Genomic DNA, 24658 nt, shown 5'->3' with positions numbered 1-24658 from the left:
AAAAATCAGAAACACTCGTTGTTAAACAATTTCTTACAAAAAAATGACTTTATAATGAGTTTTCATTTTATAATTTTTGTCGTATATAATTTTATCTAATTTTCACAAGCATATGACATCCGAAAGAATTGGTAATTGGCCTGGAGGGTTTTTTTAGAGATGATGATTCAACATATGCAGATGATGAAATTAGAGAGATCAGTGAAGATGGTGAAATTGAAGAGATCTTGAATGAACCTTTTGCCTGAAGGTGAATATGTCAATAATTCAACTCTTTACAACGGCAAATTGTTTAAAGGCAAGTGTTTCTGATTTTTTTCAATTGGGGCTACAGTAGGGATGACAGAGAAAAGGTTGGAGTGAGAGAGATAAAAGAGAAAAGATTGAGAGGAATGAGAGAGGTGAGGGGGTTTCTTTTTTTTTTTTAAGTTTTGAGAATGAAAATTATTAAAATACCCTTAACCTTAAAACCTAGAATGCATGATATATAAGGGTATTTGTGTCTACTAAAATCCGGTACACATTGCTAAAATGTACCAACTGAAAAACAGGCGTACCCATGTTAGCAAACCCCATATATATATATATATATATATATATATATATATATATATATATATATATTTGATATGGTTTATCTCATTCTCTATTTTATAAGTGGTTTAGGATTTAAAATATAAATTGTTTCAATATGCAATAATAATTATTAATTTAAGTTCATCAAAACATGAAATCAAATTAGTTTTTTTTATAAATATATTAAATAAATCATTGAAGGTAAAATAAATGAAACAAATAAAATACAAAAGTATATAAAAAAAAGATAAAATACTCAAATATAAAGTAATTGAAAATATCATAACAATACTCATAGACTTTTCATGATTTAATACTAAATAGAGTGCTTGTAAATTCTAGCCTTTATTATATAACAAAAATATTAATCCTAAATGATAATCCTCTTGACATTAAGATATATACCATGCCGACTATCAAAACACAAAATATTATTTATGATTTTCAATGATTCAAAATAAAATAATGTAAATGCTTAAACAGGAGAAACCCAGATTAAGTGTCAAATTAACATAACAAAGCTTATGTTGTTACCAATTTTTAACAAATGCCAAATTTTAATAGGATCCCTTAAAATAAGTAACTCGTAAGATTCTACAAAACCATGAATTAATTAGGTTGTAGCCATTTATGGTGTTGGGAACATATAACAGATAGAAACATATGCAATGCGGCACATATAAGTGGAAAAGCATGATAACGGAGAGAAATATATGATTCCCCGTTCGTTTGAAAGCAGATATTTTCCGTTTGGTGCAACGAATGCATATTTATATATATATCTGAAGGTGAATGTGTTAAATTATTATTTTAAGAGTTAGTGGGGTGTCCTTAGAGTGTGATCTGCAACATGTCATAACTTGAATTCAACTACCGGAGAAAGTTTGAAAAGGTTTTTGGCTCTTAGTTCCAATTATGTGGCCTTGGAACTGTGAAGTCTCTTTCTGAACTCAACACTCGAGTATTTGTCTAGTCCAGTTGTAGAATCTCTCTACCTTCATATTTCTCACCAGACTTATCCCTACCCTTACATTCATTCATGTTAGTAATTTCTTGGAAAGAAGAGCTCCAAAACTTTGGGTTATTATTAATTGTTATGCAGAGAGATAGTGACTGCTGCATAGAACAGTCCCCATCACCTTTCAAAACATGGTGCATGCCACCACAAGCTTTTTGCTAAAAATGAACATTCTTTGTATACAACCCAGTTCTTGAAATTATCTGCAAGTCTCTACCCATTGGGTGCAATCATTTCGTCTCTGTCTCAGTTAAAAACTATATCGTACTGCAAAATACACATGCATGCACGAGGACGACAAATTTCTTCAACCTAGCCAGACACTCGAATTAATATAATACTGCATAAATGATTACTGCGCAAAACAGGTTCGTCTTAAGGACATATATGCATGCACTTCAATCAGGTGTGTGTATGGTGTTTTGCTCTTCACAAATTTTTGTAAGAGAATTGCACGCTTTAGTTGGTGAAAAAACGTAACAGTGTTGACCTATTAACTAATCGAAGTACACATGCTTGTTATATCATACTGCATTTCATGGAAAAATAGAGTGTTCATTGCTCATTTTCTTGGTCTGTTAACCTCTTTGTGGCTAAATTTGTTTGTTTGTAAAAAAATCATAGCAATAGAACGTACATTATTCTTAAAGATTTTATATTTTTCTGTGGTTCTGGTTACATTGCCTGTTACCCCTTTCGTTTATTTCACGAATGCTGTTTAATAGAAAGAGTATTCAATGTATTTTTAATTAAAGTAATAAAAATTACTTAATGTTTAAAAAATTAATTCCAAATACTTAAATTTTAAAAAATTAAAACTTATTTTAGCCATTATTTATTATTAGTTATTATTATTACTATTATTGAAAAGTTGGTAGATAATGTTATTTAAAAGCCACTATTTGTACATTAAAGGTGCATTTCGTTTTTTAAAATAGAAGATTCCATGTGGAAAATTTAATCCTTTATTTTTTTTACCTTTTATATATTAAATGAGTTTTGTAATATATTTAATTATTTAGTAATTTTAATTCAAATGTAAGAATTAAATTTTGTCTGCATAAAGTTATGTTCTTTTATATAAAAATGTTTATCATTTTTTAATATTGTCAGGTTTATTTTAGATATAATGTTTGAATTTTTTTTTTTGTAATTCGGGATAAATTGAGTTTAATTTATTGAAAGGTGAAATAACAAATGAAATTAATTACGATAAATATTTAAATTGAAACGTGAACTTTTATTCAAAATCAAATAAACTAAGATTTTAAGTAAAAAGTACAATGAAATTTAATTATTAAACTTGAATTAATATACTTTATTTACTAAATATATAAAACGTTACTTAATATAAAAAGAAATTTAAGAAAAAAAAAAGATCTCCAACTTCATTTTAAAAAATGAAACCGCTGCATGATATAAAAATCTCAAATTGAAGTCTTCTTCCATATAATGAGTTATAATTTGTTAATATCAGTATTATGAATACCTCTCAATAAATTACTTATACATACTTAAAATATTTTAAATTCATGCCTGCTTTTTAAATTGCAAAATTTTCAATGATTGACAATAAAATTCTAATTTTTCGCCACATATCATGAAGAAATATTAGAAAGACTAAACTAACTATATACACATACCTAAAAGCTTAATAATTTCTTAATTGAATTTTTATGTCGTAAAGTTTTCAAAAATCAATCATTTAGACTAAACTTATAATTTTGGTCTCTATAGTAGGGCATTGATATGGATCTCTAGCGAACAATAATTTGGTTTCAATCACTTTTGTTTATAAATTTCAGACTCTCTCTCTCTCTCTCTTTCAATGTACATTAACAATTAATTAAGGTTAGGGATTGAAATTAGAATAATTTTGTGAGTTGATGATATATAAGTATTTTGGGTAAGAAAATAATGGCATCTTATAAGATGTTTAATGAAGTTAAAATTTCAGCATCTCATTTATCCGAATCTGAATTAAACTTGTCTTAATTAAAGTGGTAGTGAACTGGTCCACAAAATTAAAAATTTTAAATCTATCATTATTCTCGATGATTTTATATGCAACGATCTTTTAACATCTAGTTTCCATTGTATTTCAAATTCCGAGTCTAATATTTATATTATTCACACACTAGTGTATGTGCGTAGATAACTTTTACTTATTATTTTGTTAGCAGCATAATTCATTGTAAGAAACTATTTCGTTGAAATTATTGATTAGCCTTCAGTGGTTAAGAAGAGAATAGTAAGAAATTGACATTCTGATGAAGTCACTGAAATTACAAGTATTTAGATTTTTTTGTAAGTGCAAGGGTCTGTGTCGATGCGTAAAATATAAAACTTGCTGGTCCTATTTATATTCGAAAAGAATAACCTTATTGGGAATATGATTATATTCCCTGTAATGGCCACTGTTTGATGGCAGCAAATCAATTTGAGTATGTTATGCATGTCTAGTGGAGCTCTTCAAAACATTATAAATGCGTGATTCGATTCTCACATGATATGGCAAACTATTTTCAGAATTTTAAGACTCCAGACACAATCGTGGTACGAATTTAAATGCCTATCACACTTTCAAAATATGAATATATTCCTGTTAATGGGAAGACCCATTTTTACTTATGAAATATATAACCCTAGATTCCAAAAGGGATGAATGTGACTACTGCATAAGCTTTCGTTTAGAATAACACAACAACAACACACAAATTTTGTAATTTATGGTAATGATGCATGTATCTTTCAACCAAAACCTTTAAATTAATTGACATATCTTTATCAAAATATATAATACAGAGAATACCGTAAGTTACCCGTCCAAGAAATTCTTTAAAGGGAATTAAACAAAGAAGATATATATCATGCACAGGTGTTTCCCATGATCATTAACTAATGCATGTCTTTAGTTTTCCTGAATCTTCGTTTTTAGAATCACAGCAGAAATCTTTCTTAAGTGATAATATACTCAAAGCTAGATTTAGCACACTCGAAAGAAAAAACACAATGATATGTTTGCGTTAACATGATAGACACGCAATGTTATGATGTTTATCTATGAGGAAGTAGTCTTTGTAATAAGGTTAGAAAAAGAAAGAATATGAAGCTGATTAAGTTTAAGGGAATCAAATGGAAGGAAATTTCGTTTTTTTGCTGTTAGTGAATGTATTCAGTGAATCAGCACAGGAGAGGACACTGTAGAAATGTACTTGGAATTTAAAAAAAGAATAGAGAAAAGATTGGAGTTGGAGAAATTCTAGTTAAAGGCCCACAGGAATGGAAATGAGAAAAGGAGAGAGGAGAAATGGATATAAAAAAGGTGAGAGGGCTCCACTGCTTGTCCCCTAGTGAGATGAACAGCATATCATGTGCACATTATTAATCGGTGTTCACCAGAATGCTTCTCTATTGGCTATTTTCTTGGCAACATTGCAGAAATTTATGTGTGGAGAGAAATAACATAAAAAAATATTAATAATCTTAGAGCTAACATGATTTAAAAGGAGAAGAGAAGAAAAAAAGAATAGTGGATTTGGGAAGAGTCCAAGATGATGAGAATTGGTTGCACGCCAGAGGATATTTGTTGATGCAGGATCTTTATTGTCTTGGGAGTCCATGATTACAGACCCATATGGTTATAGGTCTGAAATTGGTGTCCACAGATGAGATATACAGGAATAAATTCATGGAATTTTGAATAAGAAACAAAGTACGACATAAACCTTTGGATATATACGTGGCCATTTATTTTATGTCCTATTTACTACTGCTTCACATGTGCTCTGTGTGCGTGTGCTCATATCCTGCAACCACTACATCATAAATTTTAAAAAATAAAACCCAAATCTAGTATGCTTAGATGTGAAAATGAAACCATACATGATGTATGTATGATTAAGTTCTCACTCAAATTATTTGGACAGAGAATAATAATGATTGCCTAAATCAAACTATCTTTTAACTAGTATTATTTTTTAGGGATTAAAGATAAATGAGTATAAATCTTATTTTACAAACTGGTTTTGTAAGATTGAGATTTAAAATCTATTGGATAAAGGTTAAATTAAATTTAAAATTTACTTTTTAACAAAATGAAAGGATAGTCAACATTATATATGAGTTTAATCTATATATAGATATTAATATATGTGTTGATCCAAAATCTTAAAAGTAATAAATTTATAGATTTTTTTCTTATGTATGATAAAATTTTACATTTTTAGTCATTGTAGAAGTTAGATGAAACTTAAAACAAAAATATATGCAGTTGAAAAGGTTGTTACATTGCATGGTGATTTTGGAAGAGTTGTGAGATTTGGAATGATGTAGAGGTATCGAAAAAAGAAAGGAAAAAAATGGTGTTAAATGTTTTAAATTTGTGGAGTAGCATGATGGCCCATTCAACTCAAAAGCTTGGATGGGAATTGATGGCAATAGATGAATGAAATGACCCACCGATATATTATATTATATGAATCCTACTTAATAAATAATTAATTATCCATTTGAATTTCCACTTTCCACAAGTGAAAGAGCTTGGCTTTGGTGAAATGACATGAGAAAAGAAAGACAGAGGCGTGCTTGGCTTAGGTCTTGGTGCTATTTTCCAACATTCCTTTTTGGTATTGCAACTCCAAATTCTCCGCTCACTGTTTAACGATAGCTGATTCAGTAATTATCCCTACATACTGTCAGACACAATCTGCCACTGACATTATAGAAAGCAACACTGCATGTGAATCAACACTCAAACTTAGCCCATTCCCTTCTATTTAACTACTACACAATATATAACTTTATTTCTATTTCTTCACTTTCAACTCTCTCTAGAGACTTATTCAACTCAGCTATCATTCATCTTCATTTCTCCAACAATACAAAAATACAGAAAATCAAGAATGAAAAAGAAACCACTCCTGTCTTAAATACTAAAACAATGAATAAAAAGAGAGAAAATATTAATAGTGTAAAGGAAATAGCCAGAGGGAAAGAAAATATTGTAAACGTAAAATAACCACAAAAATCAAATATATATATATTTCTATCGTTACTTTTCTCTAAATTTGACATAAAAATAACCTAGAAGAGGTTTCTTAATACTCTTTATAAAGAATTGTAAATTTGTATGCACCATTAAATTTATTTTCCTTAATTATATTTATTAAATATTATAAATATGCATATTTTTATTAATAAATAATGGAAAGATAATCTTAAAAGTTATTAATATTAAAGATAAATTTGATAGATTGGTAATATTATTTAAAAAAATGAAAAAAGACAGTTTAGTTAATTGTTTTATAGGTTTTTGAGATATGTATTGGAAGCATACAGAGACCAAATAATATATATATTTTCTGTAGTAGAAAGACAAATACTCTTTCCGTCACTATTCATAACTAATTCACACCATTATTTTAATAAATTATCCAAAATTTGAAATTGTTGTTAAACTATTATTTTTGCACAAAAATTAAATTGTTGTTAAGATATTATTTTTACACATTTAAAGTTAAAGAAGTTTAGAGACTTTGATACACGTGAATACTTAATAATGAAAACAAGAGAGAGAAGTTTTTTATAATCTATTTTAAATGTGTAATTAAAAACATTTTAAAAAAGTAATCCATGCATCATTTAACTACAAACTATTTTTTTAAAAGTACAAATAACTTTCCCAAATGATATTATTATTATATTTATTGAATTTAATGAGAAGGAGATTCACAACAACAAAAAAATCTGAATTTAATCACATAAAAAATTAATTCCACTTTCCACCAAACCAAAAATTTGAAGTTAATAGATTAATGAATGTTCATAAAGTATTCTACTTTCTTATTTTTATCTTATTTTTATCCAAGTGAAATTTATATTCACATTTAAATTCTAAACACATTGGGATTAAAAGAAAATATATCTTAATTTTAATAATATATGGAAAAAGTAAAAATAATTAACACATGTGAGTATATATTGTGAGTGACAACAATTGTAGTAGCAGTTAACTCAAGAGACTCTTTGTTTGGTTGTAAATGATGATGGAGAGACATATCCACTCGCCCTAAAATTGCATGAAACACACGTATAATAACAGTCACCTCTCACCCAATTCTTTTGGTCAAACATTCCCAATGTTTCGTTAAATGGATTATCTTCGTCCCCAACAAAACAAAATACACCATCTATTTCCTTTTATTTATTAAAAAAAAAAATTAAAAGATAGAGGAGTTTATTTTACAATTATATTTTAAATATAATTTTTCCTTACCATTAAAAAATAGACAAAAAATGGTTGAATTGGAAAGGAATAAATAGTCAAAGATTTATTTTGTTAAACTTTTTAGGTTAGTAATTATGGTATACGATGTTAGAGAAAATAACAGTTAACCTCTAAAAGAAAAGAAAAATACTAAAAATTTAAGCGACAAATAATCACTAATTTCGAATGAAAAAAAATCCTAAAATATTTATATAGGAATATCAAAATAAGTCACTCTAGTTCATATAAATTAATTCATAACTAATTGAGTTAATTAAGGAGTGATTTAACTAAATTCACTCCATGATGAGTTAAAAAATTTTAAATCTAGCTATAGACTCACTCTAATATAGCAAGTTAGACAAATTAACTTACTAATATATATATATATATATATATATATATATATATATGAAAGAAAATAGGTCATCTATTTGGAATCTCTTTAACTCACAGATTTGGTGATCTGAGTTTATTTATCTTCCTTAATTAAAAGTTCTTCAAATTTTCGAACAAATCAAAAAAACAAAAATTGTTGTGAGTATTCTGTATACAATTTTTTTTGAACATGTAATACTTTGTCATAAAGTATATATATAATCTGAGTTAAAGAGATTGTTGTGAGTATTCTGTATATAATTTTTTTTAATATGTAATACTTTGTCATAAAGTATATATATAATATTCTACAAGAAAATAACCAGAATGTTTAATCCCTGGATAAATCCTAGAAGGATAAACAAATAAAATAATTAATAGTGTGAATGATTAACAGAAAAATACTTCAAATATTTGGAGAAACGTTTTGACGGACATAAAATCTTTTCTGACTTAAATATATAAGATTAGTTGAAAATATCCTTTTTGAACTTAAAAAAACAAATGATGAGATGTTACTGTAAATGAGTTGGGTCGAGTTAGATTTAACTTATAATTTAATTAAGTTTAGGTAGGTTAAATTAGTGTGACGTATTCTGGAATCTTGAAATTGTGATGCAAAATAGAGTGCCATTTGTTGGTTTCTTCAGAAGATGCATAGATTTATATTTTCTTTACAACTTTCACAACTTTCCTCTCCCTTGATATATACAATAAATGCATACACAACAACCAATATTGTTCTTCTCTTTTAGGGTTTTGAGATGAATCATATTTAGCATTCAATTAATGATAATAATTAACCAAGTCAAATGTTAGAACATATTTGGTCAATATAAAGATGTATCCAGAAAGCATAGTTGATGGCCAAAACTCACCTAACTAGAACAAATAGATGTGACTATATATTTCGGTCTCACATTCCCCTTTTACATATGAGATTACAAACACTAAATGACCACGTTTCCACTATTATAAAAAGCAAAACAAAAACCTTAGTTATGGTATTAGAAATTAAAACGTCCAAATTAAAGATGCAATTATATATCAGCATTGTCGACTTCCATTTCTTTTTAAATAATATCTTAAAAAGCTTCCAAATAGAAGAAAAAAAAAATGAGATAATAACATCGTGGATTCAAATAAATTTTGAAGTAAAAAAACTAGTAAGTTGGAGAAAAAAATCGTCTCTTTGTCTGAATTTGAAGATCAAAATTTGTAACATCCCAAAATATAGCTACAAACTATATTCAAGAATACTTACATTTATAATAAAATAGAACAATTTACAAGGAAAATAAAGTTAACTTACAGTTATCATAAAATAACCATAAATTAAAACTTTACAGAAAACAATACAAGTACACATTTAAAGAACCTACCGGTCGGTCATACTAGAAGGATTTCGACCGAACGATCTTACACTAATACAAAAGGACTACAAGACCGAACGATCTTGCTCTTAAACTACCTTCAACTTCTTCCAGCACTTGCTCCAAAGAGTCACCAACACCTTCTGCTCACACCCATAGGGTGATCATTGCAAAGACAAGAACGACCGAACGGACCATATGACAAGACAGAAAAATAAGGGTAAGCTAGTGTAATTTAATTAACTATGTAAACAGATAACTCACATAAATCTGATATAAATCAATCAGTCCATCATGCAACAAACAATCATACATTTCTAGCCATAATCATACAACAATGCATGCATTGACTTTTCACTTTACTCTGACTGTCCGAACTGTATGAATTATGTAGCTACGACGTTCTTGCACTCGTGGAAAGGTAATATGGAAAATCATTAGAATTACCATAGTTGGAAACCCAAGTCGCCACACGAGATTAGCCCTTCATCCCTCACTGTAGTTGGAAACCCAAGTCTACACATGAGTTTAGTCCGATAGCTGGAACCCCAAGCTATACGCAACCAAGCCTCCTGCTATTCTCACCACATGCGCCACCATTCTCTACTTGAGACTCGGTGACCATTAGAATGCCAGGATGAACGACATCTTAGTTTGACCATATTCATACTTTACAATTCCATAACCATTTCTGAGATATTCCTCCATGGAATACTCTTTCATATCCATACTATTTCATTTATATTACATTTCAAATACCATCATACTTCATCATCAAGACATTAGAATTATGATCATTCCTAATTCATCACATCTTTTAATAAATATCACAGTAAAAGATTACCCCAGCTTTGAATAAGACCGAATGTGAAGGATAAATCCTAACCTGTGAGCAATACCGAGCGGAAGAGTACTTCCAATATGAGAACATGACCGAACGGTCATGTAGAGAATAAGACTCAAGCAGAAGTCGAACACTTGAACTTATATGAAGCACAAATGATTTTGGACGAACAATATTGGCTTAGACCGAATACTATTAACTTAGTACGAGTAAGATATTGAGCACTAATAAAAAAAAGAGTACGCTCATAAGAGACCACACAACTCAATAATACCGATTGCTAATCTTATCATAAATATTAGTACACACAACTCATAGATTTGATTTTTCAAAACTAGACATTTAAACATAAATGTGTACAAATAGGAGGATGTAAGCATACAAATATCAAATTGTATAATTTTTAAAATAATATATGAAAGATCCAATAAGTTATATAATTATGAAGAATACGAAAAACCATAAATATTTAGTATTTGACACTTAAAAAATCTTATATTAATATAATAACATTAAATATATTTTTCAGTCTCTTGATTTTATAATAAAATTAAAAATTATTTTTATTCAAAACTTTGATATAATTTAATTTTTAAATTATAAAAATAACACATATAATCATTTTAGTTCAATTGTGTTAAATTTTATTAATACGTTTAACTATGTTTTGAATTAGTGTTCAAATTATTTATATTATTTGATACATTATAATTTAAAGTCTAAAATACTCTTTAACATGTGAAAAAATTAATATAAATTAAAAAAATTATATTAATTTATTTTTAAAATTAAATGATTAAAATATATTAAAGTTTAAAAAAGATAAATTTCAAATTTATATGAAATTAAAAATATATTTAACTTAAAAAAATATTTCGATAATTATCAAACTTACATTTTGACGGATTGTATGTCCACCACGTGTCGGAACACCTACTTATCTGTAATGCAAAGGTTCGTGTTTAAAAAATAATTCTCTCTCTATAACTTTAGACGTTATAAAGTCTCAATAAGTGCAGCTTGCAAATTTTACTTTGATTTTTTTAAACATAACCACTTCTTTGATTTCTTAAAGTAATTACGTGTTTTCTATTGTTATTTATATTTTTTTATCACACTCAAACTTTACTCACTTATTTAATTATTAATGCCTTTTAACTTTAATTTTTTCTTTCAATTAACAGACACGATTCTCTATTAATAAAGAGTGATTCTTCCTACACCCCTTCATCCTGCACCTCCAATTTTACCTTTTTACCCTTCATTTAATAAAAAAGTCAAAATTTAATTAATGTTTCTTAACCACCAACATTTTCGTAACTGCCAACTACAATTAAAATTTCTTTTGACTATAAACCCTAAGCTAAGCTGCAGCCTTCTTCGTTTTGACTGTAGCATAGCAAGCATTGTGTACTGTTTTTGTTATTTTTTTCACTCCTTGAGTTGGTGGTTATCATTCTCTGGTCTCTGGTGGTGAGTTGGTGGTTATCATTCTCTAGTGGTAGAGATCTGGACATTGGTGGTGGTGGTGAGTTGGTGGTTATCTGGTGGTAGAGATTTGGACATTGGTGGTGGTGGTGAGTTGGTGGTTATCTGGTGGTAGAGATCTGGACATTGGTGCTGTGACGAGAGGGAGAAGACAGGTACGTTTCTCGTAACTACACTTCGAGCTGCGAAAACTATGGGCCGCACTTCGAAGTGCGTTTTTTTATATTTTAGCCGCACTTCAAAGTGCGTTTGTTATGCATGCTTATTTTTTTTCTTTATTTCATGCATGGTTTTTTTCTTTTCTGTAATGTTTTTTTTATTATACTCCTGCATGCTTTTTTTCATTTTTTTTAATTATGGTATTATTATTTATTTTAAATTTCTTGTTTTATATTATGATTTTTTATATTATTAACATATCTATTAACCAATTATATTATTAACATATTATATACAAAAAGTAATTAATAATGTAATAAAAAATATTCAAACAAATAAAAAGTAATATAAAAATCCAAAAAAATTACATATATAATAATTAAATTATTACAAATAAATCCAAAATAATAATTATTATTTATTTCAATAAACAATTTAATTATTATTTCAATTTCAAAAAAATTAAAAAACATAAATAAAATTAAATACATAATAAATAATATAGTACGAAAATAACAACTAACATAAAAAATTTAATTTATTATACTAACCTAATAAAAATAAAACCTAATAAAATAAATATATCCTAACCTAATAAAAAAAAATTAAAAAAGCTAAGTTTCAAACTGCGGTGTTCTTTATCTGTGCCATTTGAAATATATCCTAAACGCCATTTGAAAAAAAAAAATTAAAAAAGCTAAATATATCCTAAACGCCATTTGAAATCCGGTGTTCTTTATCTGTGTCGCAGATCGAACTGCGGTTTGTTTTTGCCGCAGATCGAACTGCGTTTCTCCTTGCCGCAGATCGAAATGCGGTTTTGTGCCCTTTCCGCACTTCCAACTGCGGACGTGCAACTCAAGCGAGCTCCGGTGACCGAATCACGAACCGAACACGAACCATATTACAGCAAACAAAATTATAGCAGCAAACAAAATTATAGCAGATGCAAGGCTACTAACCTGGACGCCAGATACACCTCAGATCTGTGAGGAAAACAACGGAGTAACGTAGCACGAAGTAGACAACAATGGTAGAGAGGAGGACGACAGAGAGAAAAAGAGGGAGGAGACTCTTTGGAAAGGGGGTGTAGGTGTAGGGTTTGAGATGCGACAGAAGATTAAAGTTTTACTAAACTTTTTAAAAATCCAAAATATTCTTCTCTCCTCGTTGACTGTGGCAAGGACATAGTTAGAATTAAAATTTCTTTTGGAGGTGCAGGACGAGGGTCGTGAGGTGCAGGGAGAATGACTCATACGTAGCATATTGGTAAAAAAAAAACGCAAAGTAGTAATTTAGATCAAATCACTTAGTTACATCATGATGATGATTTAATTTATCTAAATATTAAATATAAGTGGAAAACATTTTCCGAAATATCTGAATGCATGTCTTGTACTTGAATGACGAGCCGAGACATGTTAATTTCATCCCTTTATTAATTATGGTGCCTGTCATGGCGGTGCCACTTTTTACTTCACTTCACACGTTCGCTAATCCATGCCTTTGCTTTTTAAATTTATGCACACGCTATCATTATGCTCATAATTCACCCTCAAAACTTACAAAAGAACATTATATACAAAAGAAAATAAGAGCTTTATGTATCAATTATTTATATTATTACATACATTGTCTTACATAAATTCTGCTCAATTAACCTTTTCAAGAAAGGCAGAGTATATTTCGTGAGGTATTAGTTCATTTGATTAGCTTATACATTAATTTTATTATTATTAATAATAAACATTTCAGGAAAAACCTTTTTTTTTTAGTTTTATGAAGTACTTTAATTAATTTGCAGTTTATTAGATTTTTTATTATAACTTTTTATATTTTAATTTATTAGTATTCATCGTAATTTTATAATCTCGGTGAATTATTATATTACTTTTAATATTTATTAAGTTATTTTATTTTTTATACAATTCAAATTAAAAAATATTTCACATTACAAGTTGAAGTAATAAATATTTCATTCCACGATGATATATTTTCTATTTATCGACAGTAAAGAATATAGAAATAAGAAATACAATTTAAATTTGATTAATAGTTATTAGTTAAATTCATAAAAAAAGTGACTTATCCAAATAAAAATATATAACTTTAAAAAATAAGTATAAATACTAAACAAGTTGATTATTTTAAAAAATATAAAGTTATATCTTCATAATAATATATTTTTAATTAAAAAACAAATTTTATTTATACAATAAAATATATTTATTTTATCAATCACTTAGTTTAATAAATTAGTTTATCAATTCAGAATTTTGTAAATTAAAAACTTCTTGATGATTAATTAAATGATCAATTAATTTTGGTAAATATACTAATAATATATAATTATATTTTCACATAGGAAGGAATATAATTAAATTTTATTAATAAGAAAAAATAATATTTGTCGACATTTTTCTAACTCTAAAATTGTTTTAGACAAATTATTTCAGTTAATTTACCTTTGTTAAATAGCTTATGGCATGCTATTCATTAACTCGTATTGACGTTATTTTCACATATAATAAACATGTATATTTGTTGTTCTTCTATAGAAAAGGATCATTAAAAACATTTTTTTTACATAAGTTATTAAAACAAAACATATATTTTTAACCCAGATAATATTATATATATATATATATATATATATATATATATATATATATATATATATATATATATATATATATATATATATATATATATATATTATCAGTACATTCCCTTGTTTTTAATATTCATAAAATTTTCAGGTTGTATTGCATAGGGTATAATTGACATAACCTTTTGAAGACGTCTTGGAGGCATCACATAATATGTGACAAATCAAATTATCGCTATCGAAAATACAAGAAGACAAGCTATATGAAAAAAACTAGTTGTATATATAATACAAACGAAATACGAGCATTGTTTAATTGAAAAAGATACACAAATCCATCAAACAAAACAAGTAGATACGAATAGAACGTCAAAGTCAACCGGCAAACGTGTAGATATTACGTTTTTTTAACGGCACGTGTATATAATACGTATGATAGTTGTCGTTGAAAGAGATATGGGTAACATATCGTACAAAGATTCATATTTAATTTCGTATAAATAAACGGAAGAATAAAAAGAAAATAATGAACGTGAGTGGGAAATTTATATTATTATTTATAATTGAATTTTCCAAAATATATTTAAGGGGCTGCCAAATTCATGCACCCTTGGGTGATGGCTTATGTTGTGTCATTTTTGGACCCTCTTGCTGGCTGCTGCCTAATCTTTATATTAGGGTATTCATCATAATTAGGTCATGGGTCAACTTTTCTTTGCATTTCAATATCTTATAATGTTTTGGTTTGGTTTTTATTGTATAACTACTTTCAAATTCTATGGCTATAAGTTTCCTCCTGTTACCAAATAAGCATTATAAGACAAGAAAAAAAGTTTTAAATTTGGTCCTGTATACATGCATCGATCTCATGCAATGAACAATTCAGAATGATGACACCTATTTTTTCTATTTCATCTACAAGCTTCTTCTGCTTAACAAATTATCAAATAAGATTAATAAATAGAAAAAGCCACCATCGTGCTCAAATATACATGCATCCATCTCATGCAACGAACGATATTAACGACCACGGAATTTCATTTTTCTAGCTGTTTCTTCACATGATTATCAAACCACTCTTACCAAATTCTTGTTTTTTGGTGCATTATCAAATAAACAATGTACTGATAAATAAAGTCTAAACATGTTCAGGTATAGATGATTTGATTTTGATATGTACAGTAATCTGTGTGACAATGAATGAGATATTAAGTAAGTGTATGTGACTAGATTTGAGTAAATAGCATGATTATTTGTTGTTCATGATAATTTTGTCGAGATAAAGAAGAATAGATGGAGAGGAGAGGATGATTGATTTTGGGGTATGATGATGTCGATCTAAAGCTTAGATTTATGTCTGATCTTTATGGGATGTATAGAAACGAGAGGCTACCTAGATATTTTCGTCGTGGTTTGGTTAACGTGTCCATGGTTACTGAAAGAAGAAAAAAGACAAGAGAGGTTAAAATATATTGTAGGATAAAAAAGAGAGAAAGAAATGGAAAACAGAAATGAAAAAGACAATTGAACGAGGAAAGGTGGTAATTGGTGTAGCCACTTGTGGTTGTGGGGTTGAATGAAAACGTAATGAAGAGGGTCCTACCAAACTCAAACTCTTAACCAAGAACATGGTCACATTAATTCTCAGTGACAAAAGGTGGTAGGGGTCCATCAATATGTGCACACATACATTCTTCACGATATTTTGCTCTCTCTTTTCAAACTTTCATATTTTTCTAGCCTTTTTTTTTCTTTTCCCCATATTAATGCTACCCACCCAACTTGGTTCCCTCTATATTTAATAATTTCTCTAATCTTCCACTTCCAGACAAAAAAAATGAAAAATTCTTTCAAATTCAGATTACGTAAGTGTTCTACCCGCCATTGTATGCACTAAAACTCTAATCTTCTCTAAAAAAAAAGTTGCCCCTATGGCATTATGTAAGCAAGATCTTATATCCATGTTCATGAAGAGATAGAAATGTAAGCTTTTTGCACGAAGTTACAAGGAAGTTGGATATGAGAAGACCATATCCTCTTACTTCAACTCTAATGAAAAGTGGCATTAATACTTTATTCATCATGAGAGAAGAAATCTTGTTTATTTGGAAGCCAAAATGTAACTCCCCAATGTAACTCCCCTACAAACATAAAAGGTAACTCAATATTATGTCGGTATGGTAATACCATGTGTTGAATTATATATATATATATATATATATATATATATATATATATATATATATATATATATATATAAAGTTAATTTTATGTATGGAACTAAAATCCCTGAACTACATATTGTGAGATGGAGAATTAATATTTTAAGAGTTTGGTACATATTTATATTTTGATAAGAGACTTTTGTTTGTAAGGAGTAGAATTGAATATTATAGATATTGTATAATTATTTTATATTCCTTTACCGTTATTGATTATTATTATTATTATTTGAGAAAATACGTATATCTAAGTTGTGTGTTTATTTTTTTTTATAGTAATAAATACAAATTTTTCTATCATAATTGTTAAATTAAAAAATGGTATTAAAGCTATAAAAATTAATTATAAAATAAATATATTTTTTATTTTATTATAAATAGTTGTTTGAATTTAAAAAATAGTTATAAAATCTAAATGACAAAATAATATATAAAATTGATAATAATTTGTGTACTTTAAAAGATTACAAAGATGAATCATCTTTATTTATAGGTTTAATTGTTTGGTTTGTCAAAAGAGGAAAGAAGAACACAAAGAACAAACACAACAACAATAGTAAACTCACAAAGATCAACAAATCCTAACCAAAAAGAAGACATCCACCACGATAAATTGAGACCCACCACGCATCTCTCACCTATAACCTTGTTGGGGTTCTTCCCACTTACGGGAATCTACGTTTTGATCTTCTTTGCCAGCTAAATCAAACTTTTTTTGACACGTTTTATTTCTCACCTATAACCTTGTTGTTAGTAGAGGACTTTTTTAACAGATTTTTCTATTATTGAATACAATTGACACTTTTAAACCACATGTGAACAAAATAGTAATTATTTTAAAATAAAGAACGAGTTTAACACATTTCAACCAAACTAGAAACAAACCAAACAATTAAGTCTTATTTATAATTATATATTATTTATTATTACTATTAGGCACGATTTTTTAATATGTACATATTCATTACGATTTAATCAATTATTACTTTTATGTCATAAGTATTATTTTTAAAATTTATTTTAAAATAATAAATTTATTACTTTTTTTTATTGTATAGTTTGTTCAACTAAGACAATACAATTCAACCTGTTAGAAGTACTCAAATCAGACTGTCAGAAAACATGCATTAAGTGATTAACTTTAAACAATAATTAAGGTTAATTATTACCAGTACTTAATTTGGTCGCTAGGTCGATGTTAATTCAAATCAATTTCAAAATTTATTAATACATATTAGTAATAGTGAAATAGATTTAATACATATTGATTATTTAACTTGTCAAATTTTTATTAAATAATTTTATAATACAACCGAACAAAATAAAAAATAAACCATAACTAATACAAACAATTAAACATACAGAAGTTTAAAAAACTTATAATCAGGACCACAAACCGAAATACGAAAACAGTTTTCTTTAAATGTCATTGTTGAAACTCTAATGTCCTTCCGTCAATTACTACACATGTGAATACTTATGTTTATTCTATATTTTTTTCAATGATTTAATATTTACTACTATTCCTGTCACGTCTTTGTTCAAAGGTAGATGAATGACTGAGTTAGGTGTTTCATATTGCTCATTTCTCTATTACCCAATCAATCAATTATTTTTATATAGTATACTTTTTCGATGAGATATTCTAAAAGAAAATCATATTTATTTATCACTTCAAATCCTTCAATAATGCACTAATTTCTATAGATAAATATCTATCATTCAAATTCTGCTATAATTGTTAATTTTATTATACCGATTCCTTTACCCATTAATTTTCCTTGATAAACAGATAAAAAAATCTTAAAATATGATTTAAAAATAGCTTTTACAAAATCGAACAATTATATATATACACACATGTGTACATTTTTATTATTTAAAAAAATATATTTGATATATATATTAATTTGTAATTTTATTTTTATATTAATTAATTATAAAATAGATAAATAATATGTATAGTTTTGTAAAAAAAGTATTGAAATATATATAACCTCTTTTTTACATTATTTAGTTATTTTGAAATAAATAAATTATTCTTATTTATTCAAGGATAACGTCATATAACAAAATCATTTTTACTTTTTTCTCTTGTACTTAAACTTTTCAATTCATTGAAAAAAAAAAAATCCTTATTTCAGTATTTTAGAACAATTTTTCATTATTTTTAAATTGTTGTTCGAATTATTAAATACTTATTTATAAAGCTCACTTGAGTTCCTCGTATGTTTTTTTCAAATACAAATCTTAATTTTATTGAATCAAATATTTGTTAAGAGACAAATTTTATAATTATAATAATTTTATTTATTTATTATTATTTTATTTAAGAATATGTGGGATTCAATTAAGAAATGCTTATATATAATTTTTTAATAATAAATAATCGACATATCACATTTTTTGTGAATTTTATTTTTTATAAAAATTATTAAATTAATATTTAAAACAATACCAAATGGGTACTGTGAGTACAAACATACTCCTTATCAAAAGAAATGAGAATGATATAAGAATTTCATATATATTCAAATTCAAGAATAAATTTTTATTTCATGAATGAATATAAGATAGCTGTCACCCTTGTCACCCCTCCCATATTTTAGTGCTTTTTATTGTTTCATTCTGCTTATTTAAAAGGATAAAGTTGGTTGATGTTTGAACCAAAGATAATATATATATATACTGTTATTAAAAGATCATGCGAGTTTTGGCGCATATATCTTTTCTATTAGTCATCTTTTAATTCTTAAACTTTTCTGACGCATATATCTTTTCTATTCGTCATCTTTTAATTCTTAAACTTTTCGCACAATAGTTAGAGTTGCTTGTACACTTCCTTTAATTTGATTTATCTTATAATAAAAAAATTAATGTATTTTTTTAGTGTATTAAATATTATAATAAAAAAATTAAATATGTTATTTTTATGTATAAATATATTTTATATTAATATTTAAATTTCAGTTTATTTTAATTTTATACAATAATTATGTTTCATACGTGAAAAGATTTAATATAATTAAATTAAAATAATTATATTTATTTATTTTTAAAATTTGAAGATTAAAATATATTAAAATAATAAAATTGAATTTTATTTCAAATGATTAAAAATTAAAAATATATTTAACTTTATAAAAATAAAAAAATTGAAAAGAATTGTAGATAATTAGACAACATGCGTCCGCGCACAACTTTCTCTTTTCTTAAATTAAATAAATTTCTTCCTTTCTTAGCCTCTCCCAGAAGTTGAGTTCTATAAATACAACAGATTGCACCCCTGAAAGCATCACTACTCACAGCATATCCTCACAATCACATAGTTGTTTAAAGGGATAGAAAAGAAAGAAAGAAATGGCAAACTTTCCAGTTGTTGACATGGGAAAGCTTAACACTGAAGAGAGAGGAGCTGCCATGGAAATGATAAAAGATGCTTGTGAGAACTGGGGTTTCTTTGAGGTACTAATCATATACGTCCCTCCCCACTCACCAATCAAATTTTATCATGCATGCGTTTTTGTGAAAAAGGCTTAATTAATTAACTTTTTTGGTTTTTGCTTTGTGTTTGATTTGAAGTTGGTGAACCATGGTATATCCATTGAGTTGATGGACACCGTGGAGAAGTTAACAAAAGAGCACTACAAGAAGACTATGGAGCAAAGGTTCAAAGAAATGGTGGCCAACAAAGGTCTTGAGTCAGTTCAGTCAGAAATCAGTGACTTGGACTGGGAAAGTACCTTTTTTCTGCGCCATCTTCCAGTCTCCAATGTTTCAGAGAACACAGATCTTGATGAAGACTACAGGTCACACTTAATTACATCAAGTCTATATTTTTATCAAAATTTACAAACTAAGTTTGAAAAAACCTCTTTGCAAACTCAGTTTGGGAAGTCAACCTTCCTTCGGTTATTTCCATCTAAATTTCAAGGCAAAACTAAGATCAGACTCATTACAATCAGACCTATTTAACAATAAAATTAACCAAAGTTTTCTTTCTTTGGTTTTACATTTTGAAAGGATGTTGTGACTCTCCAAACTGTAAGGTTATGTTTCATTTTCCTTCTCCCTCAACTCCAATTTATCCAATAAACTCAGTTTCACCTTATATGTTTATAAAGGTACTTGCACAGGTTAATTTGGTTTGAAACAAAAAAAAAAAAAAAAGAAAAAGTACCAAAGCAAAATATGAAATCTATTTTCAAATTTATGTTTGTAAACTTCAATTAAATCAACTCATGCACTGATCTACCAAACCATACACCCTTGTTCGTTTATGTTTACTTTTGGTATAAAAGCTGTGTCTGACTATATGTTTTGTTGTTTCAGGAAAATAATGAAGCAGTTTGCAGTAGAACTGGAGAAACTTGCAGAGCATCTTCTTGACTTGCTGTGTGAGAATCTTGGACTGGAGAAAGGGTACCTGAAGAAGGTGTTCTATGGATCGAAGGGCCCAAATTTTGGCACGAAAGTTAGCAACTACCCTCCTTGTCCGACCCCTGATCTGATAAAGGGCCTAAGAGCTCACACTGACGCCGGTGGCATTATCCTACTGTTCCAAGATGACAAGGTCAGTGGACTGCAGCTCCTCAAGGATGACCAGTGGATCGATGTCCCACCAATGCGTCACTCCATTGTCATCAACCTCGGTGACCAACTTGAGGTACATACACACTACATACCCCACTACCGTATAATGTTTCTCACCTGTCACTTTTTCTTTATACAACAAAATATAAACGTTCCAATCACAGATCACACCCAACAGCATAGTGATACATAGCCTTGGCTTTCAGTGCATTTTTATTGGCGTTAATTCCTCTAAATAATTTATCTGCTTTGGTCTTTTGTGGGCGTGACATTAACAGGTCATAACCAATGGCAAGTACAAGAGTGTCATGCACCGAGTCATTGCTCAGACGGATGGCACCAGAATGTCCCTGGCTTCCTTCTATAATCCCGGTGATGATGCTGTGATTTCTCCAGCACCAGCCTTGGTGAAGGAATCGGATGAAACAAGCCAAGTATACCCGAAATTTGTGTTTAATGATTACATGAAGCTCTATGCTGGTCTCAAGTTTCAGGCTAAAGAACCAAGGTTTGAAGCTATGAAGGCCGTGTCAAGCGTTGATGTGGGGCCCATAGCCACAGTTTGAGCCTCATAAATATATATAAGTATGGGAACGTATGTGTGTTTATGTTAATAATAAAGAAAGGCTACTCAGCTCAGCGTATAGTGTTTGATGCCCTTGATAATTGGTATGGAAGCTTGTGCAGTATAATCAAACCTTATATATAATATTTATTAGTTAAAAAATAAAGTATTAGGTTGATCTTAGTTGGTGTGTGTGTGATCAGAGATGTCGTCTGTGATATGATGGTCAAGTTAATGCGACGTAGTGATACACTGTTTTAGAAAGTAACCTCCTCTTGCCCATTTTACAAGAATATGTCTCTCATAATTCCTCCTTGCCTTATGATTCTGTGAACAGTACTATAGAGTCATATATTCTCTCTTTCTCTCTCTTTTTATATTGATAGATATTATCGCACCCTTTCTTGTGATTTAGAAGAAAAAGAGAAGAAATAAACACATTCAAAGTTTTTCTTTCTTTTCATTAAGGAGTGCTACGAAGAAATACAATTTGAAAACATAAACTCCGATTATAAAAGTGAAGAGTGCAAACAGTTAAAGTTTGGAAGTGGCCAAAGGGAATTGACGACTCCTTAGCACTATTAGTGAGCTATTCCCTTCTTTTTGTAGGAAGTGGGGACAGAAGAAATTGAAATAAATGGAAATACTAAAAGGTAAGATGATTTTCACTTGAAGTTTTTCCCCATGAAATGGAACGGCTCACATGTAATCATCTATACTTATTTGGAGAATTGTGTTAGTTTGATGACGTTACAAACAATGGTTATTTGGATTTATTATGGGCAGTTAAGTTGAATATGCACGTAAAATATTGACACATGTAGCAACAGTGATCGAACCCACTTGTCAGATCTTGTTCCAATCTGGATTGAGTACCATGTCCCGTGGTTTTGGTTTTTCATAGTTGATGATGTGATGTAAAGGCAAAAGTGCAAAGCATTAATCTATCGTTATTTAGTAACCACTCCCTTGTTAACTTCAATTACTCCAAACGTGCATTTCGGATGCCATTGGTCTTATTCAACATATATATGTCAAACATTCAAGTCTCGTACCTTATTTTTCTTTAAAAAAAAGGTTGAATTACATGTTGGACTATTAATTAATGTGGTTCCAACCTCTGATAGGGGTTACTTTTTGCAGGGGGGAATACCAATCTTTCTGATTGGTAATTAATTAAGTTTCCATTTGAGGAACCGAAAGGCACAATAATGATAAGTTATAAGTATTGGACAGGACCAAACAAGAATTTTAATCATGTTGGCAATCTAAAGTTGGTAAGAAAGCAGCTTCCTTGGATTTGAAAACCAGCACTGAATGGCTGCCAGTAGCATCTGGAAATTTATTAAAGAATTGGGGAAAGTAGGTCACTGCAATTCATAAGAGAACTAGATGATTCTTCTTAATTTTATATTCTTCAACCTCATTTTTAAAACCTCTTATGGGGAATTTCTACAACTCATAATGCTGTAGTGGGACCACAACACCGCTCCTCCAAATCTAGTTTAATTTCTTCAATATAAAAACAATCTTTTTATTATGTTATTGTTTTTCCTTTGTACTAATACATACATTCTCCACCGAAAATAACTATATCCAATCACTCAAACTCAACATTTCTGATTAAATTAGAACCGAACCAATTGATCTATTGCTATATGATATACAATCAAATATTATTAGTTTTTTTTATTAATCAAGAAAATCATAAGATGGTTGTTGCGACCAGACAAATTTATAATAGTTTATTCTCTAATTTGTTTCAGAAATATAAAAGTGCGTAAATCTGTATTTTTAATAAGTGATCAACTACACTCATAATTTTATGGTTATCGATAAATTTTAAAAAATATTAAGAAAATGTTTCACTAGTATTACAATAGGCTGCAAGGGAAAATCATGAACTTTAATTAGGAAAAGGGGTGAAGCAAAGCGTGTGAATAGAATAGGATATTGCACTGAAGTGATGGCTTAACTAAAGTGTATCTACAGCATAGATTTTCCTTCCTGTTACTTTATCGCTGATAATCTGAAACGAGATTGTGTTATCACTTTGTATGATATAAGATTAATAGTTTAATGTGTTGGCATTACATGCAAAAATAGCGGTTGTGTAGATAATAAGATAATGCACTCCCGTTGAGAGCAGCAACTTTTTCAGTCAAAAAGGACACTCTACCATGTAACTGACAGTACACAAATCTTTGATGAAAATGACAAGGCAAGATAAATAAAACATCAGTCATAGGTCACTTGTTAAGGTAATTATGCTTCTCAGTGTAATATAAGGATAACGAATCTATCCTTAGGCTTTCCACCATGCAAATGTCCAAAGAAGAACCATACCCGCGGCCACTGAAAATTAATTTGAAGCTTTATATAGTTTTTTGGTGTAAGTACGAGAAAAATGACAGTTCCATACATTTCATAGCTTACCCTTCAGATTCCACCATCGATAACGATATAGCACACATAGACAGGAATGTACAAATACATTATATCTTGTTATAAAACTCTTAATTATATGTTTAAAGAGTTAATGGTTCGTTAATTCAACATATTAGTT

The 24658-nt window shown here is 28.4% G+C and overlaps 1 protein-coding gene across 1 annotated transcript; it reads left to right on the top strand.

The window, feature by feature from the left end:
• Positions 1 to 20222: 20222 nt before the first annotated feature.
• LOC124832977 (1-aminocyclopropane-1-carboxylate oxidase) lies at positions 20223 to 22453 on the top strand. Its single transcript, XM_047307331.2, has 4 exons — positions 20223 to 20399; positions 20517 to 20743; positions 21267 to 21600; positions 21806 to 22453. Exons 1-4 carry the CDS (start codon positions 20295 to 20297, stop codon positions 22091 to 22093), a joined length of 954 nt encoding a protein of 317 aa, XP_047163287.1. The 5' UTR covers positions 20223 to 20294; the 3' UTR covers positions 22094 to 22453.
• Positions 22454 to 24658: the final 2205 nt, after the last annotated feature.

Source organism: Vigna umbellata, chromosome 5 (assembly GCF_029865625.1).
Source record: "Vigna umbellata cultivar VRB3 chromosome 5, Vumbellata_1.0, whole genome shotgun sequence".
NCBI lineage: Eukaryota > Viridiplantae > Streptophyta > Magnoliopsida > Fabales > Fabaceae > Vigna > Vigna umbellata.
Note: the sequence above shows the minus strand (reverse complement) of the source record. Positions and strands in the feature narration are given on the sequence as shown.